This window comes from Pteropus alecto, unplaced genomic scaffold (genome assembly GCF_000325575.1).
Source record: "Pteropus alecto unplaced genomic scaffold, ASM32557v1 scaffold39, whole genome shotgun sequence".
NCBI lineage: Eukaryota > Metazoa > Chordata > Mammalia > Chiroptera > Pteropodidae > Pteropus > Pteropus alecto.
Window position 1 is genome coordinate 13112638 of NW_006443568.1, and position 19486 is coordinate 13132123.

A 19486-nucleotide genomic window follows, 5' to 3' on the forward strand; every position below is an offset into this window, starting at 1 on the left:
TCTTTATCATTGAAGATGTCTTAATATTTAAGGCACTTATGTCATTGCCTAATTTCATTAGATTCTTACAGCACCTCTGAAAGAAGAAATAGGTATTATCTTTTTTTCCAAATGTGGAAAAGTGAAGCTTCAAGAGATTAAGTTACCCAAGGTGTTGTGGTTACAGTTTATTTGTTGTGTCTTATAATCTGCCTGTCTTTACTGTTTACAGAGTTCTCCCCATTATATATTACTTTTTATTTCAGAAACATTAGTGTCAACCAGTGGTCGTTGGCATCAATTCAACACCAACAGGAATTCCCAATTAGGTGCGGTGAAGGAAACTACTGAGTGCAAACAGCTCAATTTTGATACAGTACGGCTGTGAGAACATTACGGCTATGGAACAGATCAGTAGTGTTATAGCTCAATTATGAAGCAACATGGCTGTGAGGCGGGCCTGGGGCCAGGCAGCCCTAGAGTCAGGCCCCGCTCAGGCTAGACAGCTCTGCTCTGCCTTGCCACTCTTCTCTGCCGTGGTCCAGCTAGGTGTCTCTGGTGTTTCATCTTTAGTGTTTCAGCTCTAAACATCAGCCTCTGATGTTTGAGCTTCCTAGTTTCACCTCCAGCTGAGAAAACACAGTCTTCATTGGAAAAGGAAAGTGTGCTCCCTGAGCCAGAGGGGAGCTGACTTACATAGACAGAGCTCTCTGCCCCTATCCCTGGCCCATGATTGGTCCATCCTCAAGCATATAAGGACTCTAAATCCTTGCGATTTGATTGGTCCAAAAAGCACTGTCCTGCTTGGTCAGAATGGAGTCTCTCTGGTCAGTGAAGATGCATGGGTATATAGCTGTATAGCTCTGATTGGACAAGAAGATCCTCAGTCCTGGTGAGTGAAATACTATTCCAGGAACTCCTTAATAAAGGCTGGCTCAGATGGCAAGAACATAGTGCAGGCAGGCAGCTTAGTGCAGCCTTCTCCCTGAAGCGCAGTTTGTGTGAGAGGCCCCTGTTTAGAAAAGGCTGCTAGGCTCTGCTTTGAAATTTCAGCCCCGTTAGCCACTAGGAGCCCTTCTTGGTAGGTATCTTCTTTCTCAGAGTTCACATTATAATAGTTATATTGACTTGAGTATCATTAATTAGCTAAGTTTTCTGTAGTGAATGGAAAATTCAATGGAGAATTAATAGACTTCTTTTTTAGGGCCAATACAACCTTTTTTTTCTTGACACTTTTTCTTCTAAATATGGAACATCTTTGCTTCATTTCCTCTCTTTTTTGGAGTTTTTAGTCTTCTCCTCTGCATAGGTTTATCCCACATTGACCTGTTGCTTCTACTAATTGTTATTCTCTTTCTTTCCTTTTGTGTCAAAACAGTGCTTTTATTGTTGCCTCCACTTCCAGAAAACTCTTTCACTCTGACTTCCTTTCCTACCACTGTGTCGTAACAACTTTATGAATGACCACTAATCACCTTATTCTTTCTGTATCATAAGATTTCATCTTCTCGAAGCAGTTCTAGGAACCATCGCCTCGTGGCGTGTCTAGACTCCTGCCACGTGCTCTGAGTGGTAGTTCCATTGCTGGCAGCCCCTGCTCATCTCCCTTCTCTTGGTGCAACTTTCCTCCTGCTACTGCCTGACTCTCCACCCTGGCTTTTAACCTATCATTTAAGAACTCATTTTCTTTCACCTCTAGTGCACATTAGTCCTCTGATCTTTCCTTCTTGTTCTCTATTCCCCAAATAGAAAATCCGCAATAACAATTCCTTCCTAAAATGTTTTCCCCTTTCTAAAATTTCTTCTCCCTTTCTCACTTAGTCACCTTTTTTTGTCCATAATCTGGCCCAATTCTCATTTTTCTTTTAAAGGCATTCTCTGACTAACCCATTGTCTCTGACCGCTCTTGTACCTGAATTACCCCCTTCTCTGGCTCCTTGTGCTTGGTCTGTCGCTTCACTAGTAATATATTGTCTCTACAACTAAATTTCAGTGGTCTGGAAAGCAATAACTGTGCCTTATGCTTCAAATAGAGAATTTGTTGTAGATGTTCAGTTACAGAGAATAAATCATTTTCAATAAATTTGTGGTTTGATGCTGGAGATTTTTTTTAAATGAGGTATAATTGGCTTATTACATTAGTTTCAGGTGTACAGCGTCATGATTTGATATCTGTGTATATTGCAGAATGATCACCACAATTAGTCTCGTTAACTTTCATCATCATACATAGTTATAAATTTTTTTCTTATGATTGAAACACTTAAGACCTACTACTGATAGCAACTTTCAAATATGCAATGCAATATTAACTATAGTCACCATGCTGTACATTACTTCAATAAATTACCTTTTTATTATCTTATTTTTCTAAAGTTACCTTCTGAAATATTTGAAGATATTTGAAGGCAATTTTTTTTCTTGATAGAGAGCACAGTTTAAAGTTTGACCTAAACAATACCATCTCAGTTGATAACAGGCAAAATTAGAGAGGTGCAGTGACGCCACTGTCCTTAATAAACTTAATTTTTTTTGTGAAAGCAATACTGACTCCTTGCTAAAAACTTTGACAATATAATTTTTTTTAATTTAAATAAATTTATTATCTCCTGCCTAGAGAAAACTGTTAACATATTGGCACATAATCTAAAAATCCCTGTATACAGATATAAATTTTTAAAAGGATCACACAAAACATTTTCTAGACCTTTTCAGTTATTATATCATGCTTTCATGAATTTTTGCAACTTTACATTTTTACTAAGGCATAATTTACATTTAGTAAAATTTACTTTTTTGTGTATTGTTCTGTAATTGTTGAAAAATACCCACAGTCATGTAACTACCACTATAATCAAGATACAGAACATTTCCACCAGCCCCTTGAAATTTCCCTGTACTCCTTTGGATTCATCCTCTCCCCTCAAGCACACCTCTGTTAATCACTGATCTGTTTGTCCCTACGGTGTTGCTTTTTCCAGAATATCATACAGATGGAATCATTTTGAATGTGGCGTCTTTTACATTTACTACATATACATTTGAGATTCATCTGTAATATTATTCCATGATTAGTTTATTCTTTCTTTGTTACACAGTAGTATTCCATTATCCATTCACAGGATAAACAGTTTCCAAGTTTTGGCAATTATGAATAAAATAATTGTAAACATTCACATACAGGATTTATATGAACTTAAGCTTTTCTTTCTTTTGGGTAAATTCCTAGCTATGAGATCAGTAAGTTGTATGGTAAATATAGGTTTAACTATATTAGAAAATGCTGAAGTGTATTCCAGGGTGGTTATTGTACCATTTTGTCTTCCCGTGGGCAAGGCATGAGAGTTTCAGTTCTTCTGCATCTTCACTGGCGCTTGTTATTATTATCTGCTTTATAAATTTTAGCCTTTTGAATGGATATGTGATAGTATCTCAGTGTAGTTTTAATTTGCTTTTCCCAAATGATTAATACATTGAAGAAGCACATCTCTTCGTGTGTTTATTTGCCATTTGTGTGTCTTTGGTAAAATTTCTGTTCATTTCTTTTGCTCTATTTCATTGGGTGGTGTGTTTTCTTAGTGTTGAGTTTTGAGAATTCTTTATATATTCTAGATACAAATCTTTTATCAAATGTGTGTTTTGCAAAAATTTTCTCCCAGTCTATGGTTTGTCTTTTCATTCTCTTAATAATTGTCTTTTGCAGAGCAGAAATTTTTAATTTTGATGATGCTCAATTTTTTCATTCATAGATTGTGTTTTTGCAGTCATATCTTTAAAACACCTTTGCATAACCCACAAATGCAAGGCTTTTATCTTATGTTGTCTTGTAAAATTTTATAGTTTTAGGTTTAAAATTTTGGTCTGTGATCTAGTTTTAATTTTTGTAAATTAAAGTATAGAACAAGTTTCCTTTTTTTTCCCTTATGGATAGGAAGTTGTTCCATTACCATTTGTTGAAAAAACTATTCTTTCTATTTTGAAATTCCTTTGTACCTTTGTTGAAAATCATATGTGTGTGAATCTATTTCTAGACTTTTCATTCTATTCCAGTGATTTTTGTGTCTGTCCTCAGCTAATATCACATTGTCTTTGTATAGTACATGTTGAAATCAGGTTGTATGAGTCCTACAGTGTTGTATTTTTCAAAATTGTTTAGGCTATTCTAGTTATTTTATCTTTCCATATAATATAATCAGCTTCTTGATTTAAACCAAAACAAAACAAAACTTTATTAGGATTTTTGTTTTGATTGTGTTAAATCTGTCAGTCACTTTCGAGAAAACTGACAACAATAACGAATCTTCTAATACATGAGCACAATATAGATCTCCAGTTGTTTAGGTCCTACTTGGTTTCTTTCATCAGTGACTTATAGTTTTCATCATACAGCTCCTCTGGATATTTCATTAGATTCTTAACTAAGTATTTCATGGTTTTTGATGCTATTGTAAATTGCGCTTTTTAAAAATGTGATATCAAGTTTTTCATTGTTAATATGTAGAAATAAAATTGATATTTGAATATTGACTTATATTCTACAACCTTCCTATACTCAGTTATTAGTTCTAATATCTCTTTTTATAGAGTCCTTATGATTGTTTGTATAGATAGTCATATCATCTGTGAATAGAGAGCTGTCTTCCTTTACAATCTGTATGGGTTATAGTTTGTTGTCGTTGTTGTTGTTGTTGTTGCTTTATTGCACTGATTAGATCTTCCAGCATGATTTTGAATGGGAATAATGAGAACAGACATTTTTGCCTTGTTCCCAGTCTTAGTGTGAAAGCTTTCATTCTTTCACCATTAAGTAGGGTTATAGGTGCCTTTTTTCTAGTTGAGGAAGTTCTCTTTTTTTCTGATTTGATGGCAGTTTCTACATCATTTAAAAAGACTCCTGCTAAGTATTCTGTACCACAATTTATACTATACTATAATTTAGACATTTCTATTCCAGGACATTTAAGTTCTTTAAAGGGTTATTGACGGAAGTTATCGTAGCTAAAATCTTTTTTATCTATCTTTAAATATGAATAAATTTCTGAAGTATAATTGCTGGTTCAAAGGACATATCACAGTTTTAAAGGTTTTAATACACGTTGCCTAATTGCTCTCAGAAATGTAGCAGATGATATTCCCACCAGTGAATTGTGACCTAATTCCTAGACTTCTCATTGGAAGTGAAAAAGTGGTATAATTTTGTACTATTTGTTAAAATACATAGATTTAGTTATTTCTGTGACTAGTTCACAGCCCTTGTTAATGATTTGGGAAGTTGAACTTAGAAATTATAAACAGAATATTAATTTTTATAGAAAGCGTCATATTGTCATGATTACTATAATGCCTTTTTTTTTTTTTTTTTTTTTGTGGCCCTTCTAGGAACTTTTTAGAAAAGTTCGAAGTATCTTAAATAAGTTGACACCACAGATGTTTAACCAGCTGATGAAGCAAGTGTCAAGTCTTACTGTTGACACAGAGGAGCGGCTGAAAGGAGTCATTGACCTGGTCTTTGAGAAGGCTATTGATGAACCCAGTTTCTCTGTGGCTTACGCAAACATGTGTCGATGTCTAGTAACGGTAAGAAGAGAGGAAGGAATAAAACCAGAAATCTCCAAGAGGTATATTCTCCCCTCACTGCACATTCTTCCCAGAAGTGTTATTTGGGCAACGTAAAGGGGAGAATATATTTTTAACATTCACTAATATGATATTCTCATTGTATAGGAAGAATCTTTATTTACTAAAATGTATACTCACCCCTGGAGGGGTTGTGGAGACTAGACTGAAATAGAAATGATATGGTCCCATTCAATATGAGGAAGGTTGAATAAGGTTGAAATTAGTAATGTAAAATTATTGTCATGGGGAACCAGTTTTTCCTGGGGTATCATTTTTTTTTTAGAAATAAAGCAAATGCTTTTATTCCATTTAATTAAATTCAAAGTTGAAAAACATGTTGGTTCTAATTTTAGCCTCGGTGAAAATGATAGGATAGTTGTGGTCATAAAGGTTTCAAAACTGATCGTTTTATCTCTTAGAAACTATTAGATTTCTTTCTCTTTACATTGTCCACAGCCATTTATTCTCCACAGCCTGTCAAATCTAGGGCAAGACAGAATGGGAGACCAAAGAGCTTCTGGTTAGTGTTCATTGTCCTCTATTCTGCAGTCATAAAACTGCCATGTACCATCTGTGTTTTCTCTGCCTGTTACTGTTACCAAGGTACTTGTGTCAGAATTGTTTGTCCTTTAACATTTGAGTTTTTTCTTAATTATCACAACTCATTGTCATTGTGCCTCTTTATGAAAATGCAAAATTCTGTCATTCTACCAATATTTTTGAGTACCTGTGTCGATAAGATAGGTAAGTCTGATAGGACTTGGAAAAGTTACATCTTCTGTCTTTAAGAAATTCAATCTATATTGGGGAAAAAAACAGCATTAACAAGAAAAAAATCACTTATAAGGTATTCTGTGATATTGTAGTGTGTTGATGCCTAAATGGATGGTTTAGATTGAAAAATCAAGTTAGAGGAAAAAGAAATCACTATGTCAGAAGGAAGTAGAGTTTGAGTTGGGCTTAGGACGATGGGGAGTACAGTATAGAGAAAGGAACAAAGTATTCCAGGCAGATTCAAGTCTGAGGGAGCAAGCATGGCATAATGGTTACAAACACTGGTTTTGGAGTCTCTCAGTTCTAGGTTTAAATTTTTAACTTTAAATTTCTACTCAGCCACTTGCTAACTTAACCTTAGAGTAATTACATAAGCTCTTTAAGCCTCAATTTTTAATCTATAAAATAAGATTAATTCATATAATTTAAGGTTGTTATAATGAAAAAGTTAAAATAAATGAGATTGTGTGTATAAAATTTCTAGCGCAGTATTTGGCCTAAATGATTCAAAAAGATATTGGTGGAGGAAAAGACTGCGAAGGTCTTGAAAGGCTAGCTATAGAATTGATGATTGTAATAACAGAAACCATCTGTTCATCACCTACTAGATTGTGATATGGGAAAATGCTTTACATGTAGTATTTTAATGGTTATTATAACCCACAAAGGTCAATATTATTAGCCCTGCTTTACTGATTCAGAAACTGAAGCTTAAAAAGGATAAGTAACTTGCTCAAGTTTACTTAACTATTAAATGGCAGTGCTAGAATCTAAATGTAGTTCTATTTTATCTCAATCATTTGCCATATTGCCTTATAACATATGATAGTTACCTGAAAGCAAATCGATGTGCTATCTCAGGCCCCTCATTTTCATTGTGACGGCCATAACATCCTGTAGTCCCTTAAAAAGAAGTAGGACTAGATCCCAGGTCTTCTGACTCATACTTTAGTGCTCTTTACTAACTTTGGATTTAATCCTTTGGACAATAAAGGATTGTTAATGTTTTTTAATATTAGAAGAGTATCCTTAATAAAAATGACCTTTGAAAAGGCCTGGCAATAATACAAGTTTGATTGGAATAAGAACTTATAGATAAGCCAACCACTTATATGACTTTTGTTATGATCTACAGTCTTTTTAAATAAGATTTTTAAAACTTTATTAGATTATCTTAAATTACAAAATAATGACCTATTGGAATAAGTCAAACAATATGGAGGTATACACAGAAAAACTTAATACTCTTCATTTGGAGCTCCAGGCAGATAAATCTCTCTTCTCTCCAATGTAATCAGTGGGAATATATCTTTCCACAGTTTTCTTTATATTCATAAAATCATTTAAAACACACATACATATACATATATATACAGAGGATTGTTTTGTTTGTTTTGGACATCCCCCTAGGTCATTACAGGTAGATTTTACTTGTGCTTTTTTAGTAGTTACATAATATTTCATAATATGCATATACCATAATTTCTAACAGTTCCTCCTTTCCTCTCTTGTTCCTCCTACCTCTCCCTACCTCTCTCCCTCATGTTTCCAGTTTTTGAGTTTTTGAGTTTTTTTTATACCAAAAAGTATACAAATCATTGTGTACAGCTCAAGGTATATCAGCAAAGTGAACATACCTACCACCCTGGTCAACGAATTTAGAACTACACCCTTCCATCTTCCTTAAAGGTAGCTACTTTTCTGACTTCTAACACCATAGCTGATTTTAAGATACTAAGGCCCTGAAATGAAAGGGTGGCAATGGGACTAGAGTCATAGGTTCCTAATACACACAAAATGCAAAAATCAAACAATCATAAGAGTAATGAAAATCTAAATATGAAAAGCTAATCTTTCTGGAGAAAATTGAGAAGACTATCTTCATGAACTTTGGGGAAAATGTCAAATTTGGCTATTAAAATTTATAATCCTTGGTATAACATGATATCATAAATAAAATGAAAAGCTATAGCCACAGCCTGGGAGAATCTATTTGGAATACATATAATTGACAAAATATTGGAATCCAGAATTAAGGAGGAAAAGAAAAACCAATAAGGCCAAAAACAGCCCAATTAAAAAATAGGCAGTTCATAGAAATGAAAATCCATTGGCCGATAAACTTTAAGATAGTCAGTGTTATTCATTATTAGGGAAATGACAATGTAAACCACAATTCTGTATAAGTCACACCCATTAGGGTAAAAAAAAGAAAAGAAACCACTTTAAAGTGTTGATGAAGGTGAATACAGTCACTTTGGAGAGTAATTGGACAGTAATATTAAAGACGTTCATACACTGTTCCCCAGCAATTTCACTTCTTGGTATATACCCCAGAGAAATTCCAAGATGTGCACAAGGAATCATATGTAAGAATATCTGTGTAGTGGCTTTAATAGTGAATAATAAGAAACAACTGAAATATGTCTAAGACAAGAGTATACCACAATTCATTTGGTCAGTGCACTTGAATAGTAATACACACGTATATATATATGCATTTAATATTAATGTAGTAATACTAAATGTATCAGCCTGGATTAACCTTAAAAATAGCACCAAATAACAGTACGGTACCTTTTAATAAAGTTTTATAATATTGCAAAATAAAATTAAATATGCATACTAAAGGTATACAAATTAGAAATACTAAAAATCATATTCAGGGTAAGAGAAGGAAGTGGGATTACGGAAAAGTACACAGGGGTAAATATTAGGGCTTCTGGTATTGACAAGTTGGGTAATTCAAACCACCTTTCCATGGATAACATTTAGAAAAGCTAGTTACAATATTTAAATCTTGAAGTCATCAGAGAACTAAAAGACAGTAAAGAATTACTAAGGCTAAGAACCTAAAAGAGATGGAGATTCAAAGAAAACTGAGATAATTGGTAAACCTACCCCCCTAAAAGAGACACCTGTCTTAACTTGTTTTTCATGGACTTCTTGAGCTAGGTGACAGAAGTTGTAACTAGGGCCCACTGAAATGACTGGAAGAAGAGGCTCTAGTAAATGTTCCTGTATGCTTGGAACAGGGGTGAACGAGAAGTTGACCTGTTTTCACAGAGACTATAGCTCAACATCAAATCATCTCAATCCTTGAATTTGAATGACAATTTACCCTTGAAGAATGTAGGAGTTGGGGCATGCAGCCACTATGCAGTCAAAAATCTACATAGAACTTGACTCCTCCAAAACTTAACTACTAAAAGCCTACTGTTGACCAGAAGCCCTACCGAAAACATAATCAGTCAATTAACATATTTTGTGTCATATGTACTATGTTCTATATTCTCACAATAAAGTAAACTCTAGAGAAAAGATCATCGTAAGGAAGAAAAAATACATTTACAATACTGTATTGTATTTATCGATAACATAAGTTTACATCATTCGTTTACAAGATGAATCATCAGGCAGTACCTACATCAATTTGTCTTATATAATACAAAACACTGTAGATGATATATGTAATACTAATAATATTAGACATCAACAATGAAAAGATAAGTGGAAAAGAAGTTGATATTTATTAACAGATATAAAGATTCATGCATTAATAATAGCAAACATCTGCGAGTTTTTCAGATTCTTGCAAATATCCAAATTTCTCAATATATTTATTGAAAAAAATCAACATATAATTAGACCCACAGAGAGTAAACCTGTGTTGTTCACGTGTCGACTATATAGTAATTTCAGTATTAGTGCCCCTTATGTACTTGCAAGAAGCAAGCAAAGACCCTTTTTTTAGAGACTTATACTAGTCTTCAAATTATTTCTACGACAGTTTTTCAGATAAAATGTCCAGCACACAATTAGAAATAATTAGGCACACAAGGAAAAAAGCATTAATGAGAACCAGCAGCAAACAAGTATCCCACGGGGGCTGCAGATATTGACTTTATCAGGCACAGACATTAAATTACTATCCTTATGTTCAAGGGGATAAAGATAGACTGAAATTTTCAATAAAGGTCAAGAAATTATAAAAACCAATTAGATATTCCAGAACTGAATATTCTAATAAAATTAAGAACTTAATGAATGAGTTTAATAACAGCTGAAGAATTATGATCTAGAAGATAGGTCTATAGAATTCAGAATGAAGCACAGAGAGACTAAAAGATGAAAAATATAAAAGGGAGGGTAGGAGACGGGGAGCATTCAATTAGATCAAACTTTGCTTTAATTGGAGTCCCAGGAGAAGAGAGCATAGTCTGTAAAAAAGCAATAGTTGAAGAGAATGGCTGAGATATTTTTCAGAACTGCTGAGATGTTAAAGCCACAGATTCAAAAGATTTTCTACAAACTCCAAGCATCAGTTAAAAAAAGAAGGAAAGCTTTTAGACTTGTCATGGTAAAACTACTTAAAAGATAGCCACAGGGGAGGAGAGAGATATTAAAAATTTGCAGGTTTTTTAATGAGGACACAAAAGTCACTGTATGTAAAAGAAAATGTTAATAAGTTGGATTACATTGAAATTAGCGTATTTTTATCAAAATATGTTAAGAGTAAAAATACAAGTGCATATTAGGAAAACATAATTGCACAAAAATTTAATTAAAAGTTTATATCATTAAAAAAATCAAATAGAAAACAATAAGAAAATAACTGAGTTTTTAAATAGACAAGAGACTTACACAACACTTAACCAAAGAGGTTATCCAGATGACCAACAAACGTGAAAAGATTAATCAACTAGACACAAACTGTGCAATAACATCAGATTTCTAAATTTACCAGGTATTGGCAAATATGTGAGGCAACAAGAACTCTCAGATACTGCCAGTTAGACTATAAATTGTAACAGCCACTTGGGAAAAGAGTTTAGTATTATCTACTGAAAAGCTAAAGCTATTTTTCTGATATAACCAGCATTTCTGTTCTTAAGTATATACCCAACCAATAAACATATATTTCTTATGTACCAAGAAACATAAAAATATAGCATTTTCATAAAAGTGGTTATTACAAAAATGTGGGATAATGGAATTAACTTTGGAGGCTGGGAGGTCGTAGTGCTTTGGAAAGAGAATTCAAATGGAGCTCTGGGAGGCTGGCTTGACCTGGTGGCGGTCGTGTGAGTTTGCTTTCTCATAATTCATTGAGTTGAACCTTAAAAAGTTAAAGAAAAAAAAAAACAGGAAATAGAGTAGAATATAAATTATTCGGTGCTCTCAAGCTTTACTCTAATGTTTAGTTTCCTAAAAGTAAAAGACCTAAAGCAAATATGGCAGAATATTAAGACTTAACAAAGTTGGGTGATGAATACATGAATGTGTGTGATATTATTTTGTACTCTATAAGGAAAAAAATGGAGGTTATAGCCAATTAATTATTTTTCCAAAGTGGCATTTCCATGGCCTAGGGTTGACCAAAATTGAAATGTTAGTATTAGTTTCATTAATGCCAGCTTAAGCAGATTTCTTTCCTTCAAGTTTCTTTTTACTTTGCTAATGTTTATGAAATCAGACAAGAAAGATCTACTCTGTGTAGCATTTTCCAAACCTTCTAGGCCATAGGCACTGCCTTTTTTTTTTTAAGATTGTTATTTTGAGAATTGATACTTCCCAGTAGAATGAGAGATATTGAAGACAGTGAATAAAAATTAAACTATTATCTGGGGGAGGTGCTCTTTTCCTATCCACTGTATTCATTAGGTTAAGTAACTTCATTGTCATTATCACTATGTTCTGCTGAGATGCCCACAGGTAACATTGCAGAGTCTTTGGACCGATTCATAGTTGTAAGAATTTGTGGACCTAAGCCACTTGTCCTGTATTATCAGTGTTTGTCATTTAAAATAATGGAATCTAATTATAGTTACCCACTCATATAAGATGGCCATAAGTAGCAGTGGTAATAAGAGTTAGGAGTAGTAGGAATTACAGCAATATTTTTTTAGATATATCTGCTAACATGGTTATATCTAACTCATTTAATCCTCACAACTGTTCTTTTTCCTTGTTTCACAACTTTCTCTGAAATTTAGAAAATTACCTAAATAGGGACTTTATATTTATAGAGGTTTTGAATATTAAATGCTAGAACCTTAACTTAAACAGTGGCCTAGCGGTTCTCAACTGTGGGTGATTTGTTTCCCAGGGGTCATCAGGCAATGTCTAGAGATGTTTTGGGTTATGGCTGCTGGCATCTTAGTGGGCAAAGGCTCAGGACGCTTCTAAATGTCCTCCAGTGCATAAGACACGCCCCCACAACACAGAATGTCCATAGTGTCTAGACTGAGAAACCTTGCCCTGGATTGTTGAGATTTTAAGATTTCGGAGAATACTTGTTCTCATTATTTATAGAGCAGTTTCTAAACTTACTGCCTCCATGTCTTTCACATGGATCACACGCCTCTGTTTAAAACCTGTTTCATTACTTTGCAGTGATTATCTAGGGTGAGGGCTCGAGAATACAATTGTACCGTGTGTCAATTTTCCATGATTTCTTAAAAGGTAGACTTTTAAAAAAGGAATTCTTTAGATTTACAGAGGAAATTGATGTAATAGTGTTGGCTTTCGGAGTTGCTCTGTAAATGCCATAGTTATTATGCATACAGACACATTTATACATACACACAGCTACCTGCCTCTACTAAGCTCTAAGTTCACTTACGGTAGTTACACAGGAGATTAGAAAACCTCTGGTACATGCAGCATAAGGGCATCGTCAGTGACTGTAACCCTTGCCCCTGGAGCATACTGCTGCTTTTAGTAGTTCAAGTAGGGGTGACTTGACTGAGAGACCTGCAGGACCTCCTTCACAAGCTGCAGAGCATTTAACTAGAATTCAGTGCTCTCGGGAGGAAAAAGTCTGAATTAAATGGCAGATGGAGAAGAGTGGACAAGGGAAAATGTCCTGTGTCTAAATCTGTACTTAAATAAAATTTTAATTGGATTATTGGTAACGTTAAATTGCTATGCTTTTGTTTTAATCATAATTTAAATGAAAATTCCCATCTCAGAACCCCATTAGAATCTCAGCTTCTAAGAGCAGGGACTTTTTTTCTCTTTTTGTTTTTGTTTTTTTCACTGCTGAATTTCTAGTGCCTCGAATGGTTTTCTGGCACATTATAGACCCTCGGACATGTCGTGAGTGGATAAATGTAGGAATGAAAGAATAACAACCCGAGTTTATTTTATGCCCTAAGACTTCACCTTTTTGTTACTTTTTATCTCTGCTATGTCAGGCATGCATGCCTCAGCCGTGAAGAATGGCACTAAAGGTATATTTTTTAAGCATTCTATGTCCTGTTATGTCAGATACAGAACTTAACAGTGTTTACACTTTTTAAGTGCTTTAAAGCAAGACGTGAAAGGAATGACAGGACTAAGCATGCAAGGAGACACTACAAAAACAAAGGAGACACAATTAAATCTCATTAGAAATTAAAGCCTTGAATTACAGACATGAAGAGTCAGCTTTGGGCAACAGCATGTGGCTGGAATCAGCTGGAGGAAGAGGAGGGATGTGCAACTCACCTAATCAAAGATGAAAAATGCTTTGAAGACAAGATCAATGAGAAATGACTTACACTTTTATAACTTGACCACCCCCTTTTGAATCTTGCGGGTATCCCTCAGTACTACATATGTCTTCAGATGTATCTAATAGAGATGTGTTTTGATAGATGTGTTCATAGCAGGTGATCTCCTAAGGTCAAAACAAAACTACTTGATAGAGGATAGTATGTCACCGTGGACCCATGAGTTATAATTGGGCGCTTGACTTATTACTGTTTAGTTCACATTCTAGAGTTAGTATGGGGGTACCACTTGTTTATACTATACTAGTCATTCCAAATACTTTACCTCAGACCAGAACATGCCTCTGGAGCAAAGTGGCTACTGAGCCATGGGTTACCAGTAGCATCTTTATGTTCTGAGACAGCATTCATTGAAAATCCAAAGCCTGCTAAGCAGTTTTCAATTTTCCAATCTCTTGTTTGACTACCATAATTAACACAGAGTTGACAGCCCTTGACGATTCTCTGGGAGTTATCCTTTTAAGGATATATATATATATCAGCAGTATAGGTCCTGTTGCTTGAAGAAAATGTCTGCCTGTTAATAACATACACATCCAGGTTTCATCACAATATGAGATGATGTACCAGTAGTGTACAGTGCAATGTAATGTCATACTGTTTGTTTACTACTGTGTAGAAATAAGAAGGTAGGTGCTCTCCAGCAAATCTAGCGTATCGGGCAGCCTTACTAAAATATCCCCCCTAATACCCTCACTCTCTGAGAAACCATCTCCCAGACAACACATTTGAAACACATATATCTTAGTTGTGATCTTGGACTACTGTTAAATGAAAATTATAGTTGTCTAAAAGGATCTTTTTCTAAACATCGCACGTCACCTGTCACTTTTGCTATTATCCATGGTCACATTTGCAAGTTTCACATTTGTCCACTGTTTTAGACTGAATGTTTGTGTTACCCCCTCATCCCAATTCATATATTGAAGTCCTAACCCTCAGTATGATGGTATTAGGAAGTGGAGCCTTTGGGAAGTAGTTAGGTTTAGAATTAGGTGATTTAGGTAATTATAATGGTATTAGTGCCTTTATAAGAAGAGGAAGAGACATCAGAGCTTCCTTTCTCCACCACAAGAGGATACAGGAGAAGGCAGCTGTCCACAAACAAGGAAGAAGAACTGAATCCGCTGGCACCTTGATCTTGGACTTCTAGAACTGTGAGAAAGTCTGTTGTTTAAGCCACCAGTCTATGGTATTTTGTTCAAGCAGCTCCAGCAGAGTAAGATACCTATTCTTCATGTTCTTTTCTAACTGACCAATATCATTGGTCCCTTTACCAGTGAATACGCAACAGACAACACATTCTACCTTAATAATGTCATAATCCTGTTGATATTTGTAATCTCTTAAAAACAAAAAAAATTGTCATACATCACCATTCTCAGAGAATATGTTCTCACTGGCCTATTTCCATAGTTCCACGGCCTTGTTAACCATCCCCAGAGGACATTAAGATCATGTTCCAAAACAAGTCTATAGGGGTTTGTATAACTAGGCATTCATTCACTTAGAGATATATGTACTTACAGATCTGTAGGCAGTCCTCTGATTGTTCGGTTTTAATACTTGTGAATATGCCTAAAATGCTTATGCACTATCACATGTTCTCTGTGTCCTACACATGTGAAATGTCCCATGACCATCATTTTGGGATAGTAGATATTCATTTCTCTTGTTTTTTTGTGGTTCTCTCCCTAACTGCTTTGTGAGCTAACTTTGCTTATATACTTTCTTCAATATTTATGTTATTATAGTATAGATTACTCTTAATTTTTAATCATAAACGTGTCAAGTACAGCTCCACGTGTTTAAATATAACTATATTAGTTTATTGAACTTTATGTGCTAGCCAGTATTTTTTGCTTTACTTACACCATTTCATTTAATCCTTCCAACAGTCCTAAGAGATCGATGTTATCCTCATTTTAGAAAGGAACGGGTTTTATGAAGCCAAATAACTCGGCCAAAGTCACATAGCAGAGCTGAGATTATGACTGTTTTAGCAGCTACTTTATAATGTCCCTTCATCTACCATCACTGCAATGTCTCCTTTTGCAGACGAAGGGATTGAGGCTCAATGCGTAGCTTGCTCAAATTTATAGAGCTGATTAGTTACAGAGCTGGCATTCAGACCCTGATTTTATGACTCAAGATACCAGTGCTCTTTCAGTTTCAGTGTTCTGAGAATCCCAGTTACAGCTCTCTTCTCTGTGACTTATAAAGTGCTTCTGCCAAACCTATTTCATTGGATGCTTAAAGCGGCACTCTAGGTTAGACACAGGTATTGCGACTCCCTTGTTTTAGATGATGAAACCGAGACTTGAATTAAAACAATTGCCTTTGTTTGAAAGCAAGTAAGCAGATCTTTTGATACTTAGCCCAACAACCCTTTCAACATAGCCTTCTCTACATAAAAGGTGTAAAAGGCATAGCTTTTTATACTTTTTTTGTGTAGAGAAATTCTCCCTTAGGTGATTTCTACTTGTTCATATAAACCAAACTGTCACAAGTTTTATTTATTTAATCTTTCTGACTTGTTTCAATCCTGGTCCCTCTCACCAATAAGACAGAGGCTTGGATTTTCATACTGTCCACATTCTTCCCATTTTCTACACGGTAAATCCATAATTCAGGAAACATCTCTTCAGAGCTGATAGATGTGGTCCAGGTGATTTTTATGTCCTTAGTGTTATATAGATAATGCTGGTGAATATGCCAAGAAGCCAAATAGGACTTTTTGACTGGCTTACTTAGAACCTAACATCACATTGGTGCTCTATGATATACCACCTTGCTCATGGATTTGCTTCTTGGTTCTCTCTTGCAGTGCATTGTTGAATATTCTGGGTCCTGTATAGTAGAAAATAGAATCTACTTTTGGCTTTTGTTTTGGAAATTTTTACTTTCATGTAGTGTTTCTTTCCTTGAAGGCTGATTAAATGCCTACCCTCTTATGTGATCATAGAGTAGGCCTGACTATGAAATGATCTGTAGTCACTTATAAGGGCCGAGTTTGGAGATAGACATGTTAGCTTTTCTATGGTTGTCTAAAAAGTATCTTCATAAGTTAATGTTTTCTGCTGAAAGTAAAATATAATGAAACACTTGGTCCTTTGATTAGAACTGGACTTGTTAAATGGTATTTCATACGTCATAGGGAATATGTTGGAGCGTATGCCATCGGTTCTAGAACAAATATACTGTAGCATCACAGTCTCAGTTCTAAAGAAGTTTCTCTAGCCATTCATCCTTTGTCAGCAGCTGTCTAAGTCCATTCAGGTTGATAACATTAACTAATACCACGCATCCTGTTTCTTACCAAATTCTCTCACTAAACCTAGAGCAAAGACCATGCATTTCAGAACTTTAGGAGCCACTTTGTGATTCCAGAAAAACCATTTTGCCATGTTATGCAGTAGCTGTTCAGAATGGTGCTCAGGGGGATTTCATCTATAAAATAGAATTTTTTGGTCAATTGAAATAATAAACATAGTATATTGATAGTCAAGGTAAGTACTAGCATTACAGTGTCTTGATAGTCCCTTAAAGAAAAGACATATCAAAATTCTCAAATGTATCCCCCCTTCTGCTTTTTTCTAGAATAAGAATCTCACCTACAACAGTTTTCCTATGGCCATGAAATTCTCTCCTAATTTATGTCATTTCTCTTTGTTCCTGTAAACCAAAGTACCCGTAGTGGTACTAAGAAAAACAAAAGTAATAACCCTACAAAGTTAAAACGGCCTAAATAAGTCCAGGGTCATAGTTGTAATAATATTACATGGATTTCAAAGTCAGCTAGAGGCACAACCAGCCATTAAAGACACAGTACATTTTTATGCAAGTCATGTGTATCTTTTCTCTATAAAACTTAAGACATCTTATCATTGAAACATGAAATGCCTGAAGCTAAATTGGGTACCTCTTGTAGAATGCTTACCTGTGATTCAGTCAGCATTATTTTGCAAATAAAGAAAATTGATATTTTGAGAAAATCATTGAATGTGTTTAAATAATCTTGCTGCTTTTGCATTTTCCCATCTGGATGCAGCTGAAAGTACCCATGGCAGACAAGCCTGGAAACACAGTGAATTTCCGGAAGCTGCTTTTGAACCGTTGCCAGAAGGAGTTTGAAAAAGATAAAGCAGATGATGATGTCTTTGAGAAGAAACAGAAAGAACTTGAGGCTGCCAGTGCTGTAAGTATTTTCACAGAAAGTCGGTGCTTGTTCAGTTTGAGTGTTATCAAAGGGAATTTTCATGAAGCCACTGCGACATCTCCCTGCTACTTCAGTAGGTGCCTGTGGCCTTTTTTCCAGGTGGAAATACGATGTTGGTGTTTAGAGAAATATTTTATTCCTTTCAGTGCTGCCATGTTAAAGCAACTCAACCTTCTAAGATAGGGATTCAGAACCTGGCCTCCAGAGGCGTCACTGAGTACCAGAAATCGGAAGTGGTTGCAGACTTTTGCGTATAGTTCTCTTTTCTGAGGAGTGCGTCTTTAGTTGCAGTTCTATTCTCAAAGGGTATCCCTGACCCCCAGAAAGAGTAAAGACCATGAATCCGAGTGTATGTTGTTAGCATCTATGGTGCAGTACAGATTTCATCATCAAGATTCTATCATTCTTCCTTACACAATAGCCGGAGGAGAGGACGAGGCTTCACGACGAACTGGAAGAAGCTAAGGACAAAGCCCGGCGGAGATCCATTGGTAACATCAAGTTTATTGGAGAACTCTTTAAACTCAAAATGCTGACGGAAGCTATCATGCATGACTGTGTGGTGAAGCTGCTAAAGAACCATGATGAAGAATCCCTGGAGTGCCTGTGTCGCCTGCTCACCACCATTGGCAAAGACCTTGATTTTGAGAAAGCAAAGGTAAAAGTCCAGAATTGTGGAAACTTCCAACAGGGACTGTGTCAGTTACAAAAGAACTAAGATTGTCAGTGAAAGTGTTCATCTTGCCCCTGCCATCGAGGCTGTTTATTTTTCTTTTTTGCCTTTCTCATTGTCAGTGTTTGGCCATCATGCTCCTTACCACATTTCCATCAAAGACAGAAGTGAAAACGGTCCCAGATTATGTAAAGGCCAGTTTATGAGTTGTTCATATTGTCTCTGGTCCTCTTTCTGCATGACCATTTCACAGGTCATTTATATGTATGGCAAATTATGGGCAGAAATAAGAGGAGAAAAGCTACTAAGGTCCAGGACTGAGGGTGATACAGAAATGAAGAAAACCCAGTAGCTTCCTGAAATTTATGCTGTAATTAATGACACAGCTATCTAACCATAATATAAAAAGATCATTAAAAATATTATAATTCAAACATAACATAAATAAGGGGTCAAGAAATTAGAAATACTTCAAAGAAAGATCAGAAATCTCTCATAACCTCTGGATCAGCTAGGATTATGTTTGGCTGTGACAGAAAATCCCAAATCTTAGCGGTTCATACAAGATTGAGGTTTATTTCTCATTCATGTAGGTAAAGTTCGGAGGTGAGAAGTCTGAGGCTGGTCTGGTGCCTCAGAGAGGACCAAACCCCAGCTCCTCCAGTT

The 19486-nt window shown here is 35.3% G+C and overlaps 1 protein-coding gene across 18 annotated transcripts in view; it reads left to right on the forward strand.

Moving 5' to 3' along the window:
- Positions 1–19486, forward strand: part of EIF4G3 (eukaryotic translation initiation factor 4 gamma 3) — a 279210-nt gene that overhangs the window by 220915 nt on the left and 38809 nt on the right. For all 18 annotated transcript variants that reach the window (XM_025041397.1, XM_015598933.2, XM_015598925.2 and 15 more), the window contains 3 exons: positions 5359–5556; positions 17980–18126; positions 18569–18805. In XM_025041397.1, the coding sequence (XP_024897165.1) occupies positions 5359–5556; positions 17980–18126; positions 18569–18805 (582 nt within the window). The remainder of the gene's footprint in view (positions 1–5358; positions 5557–17979; positions 18127–18568; positions 18806–19486) is intronic.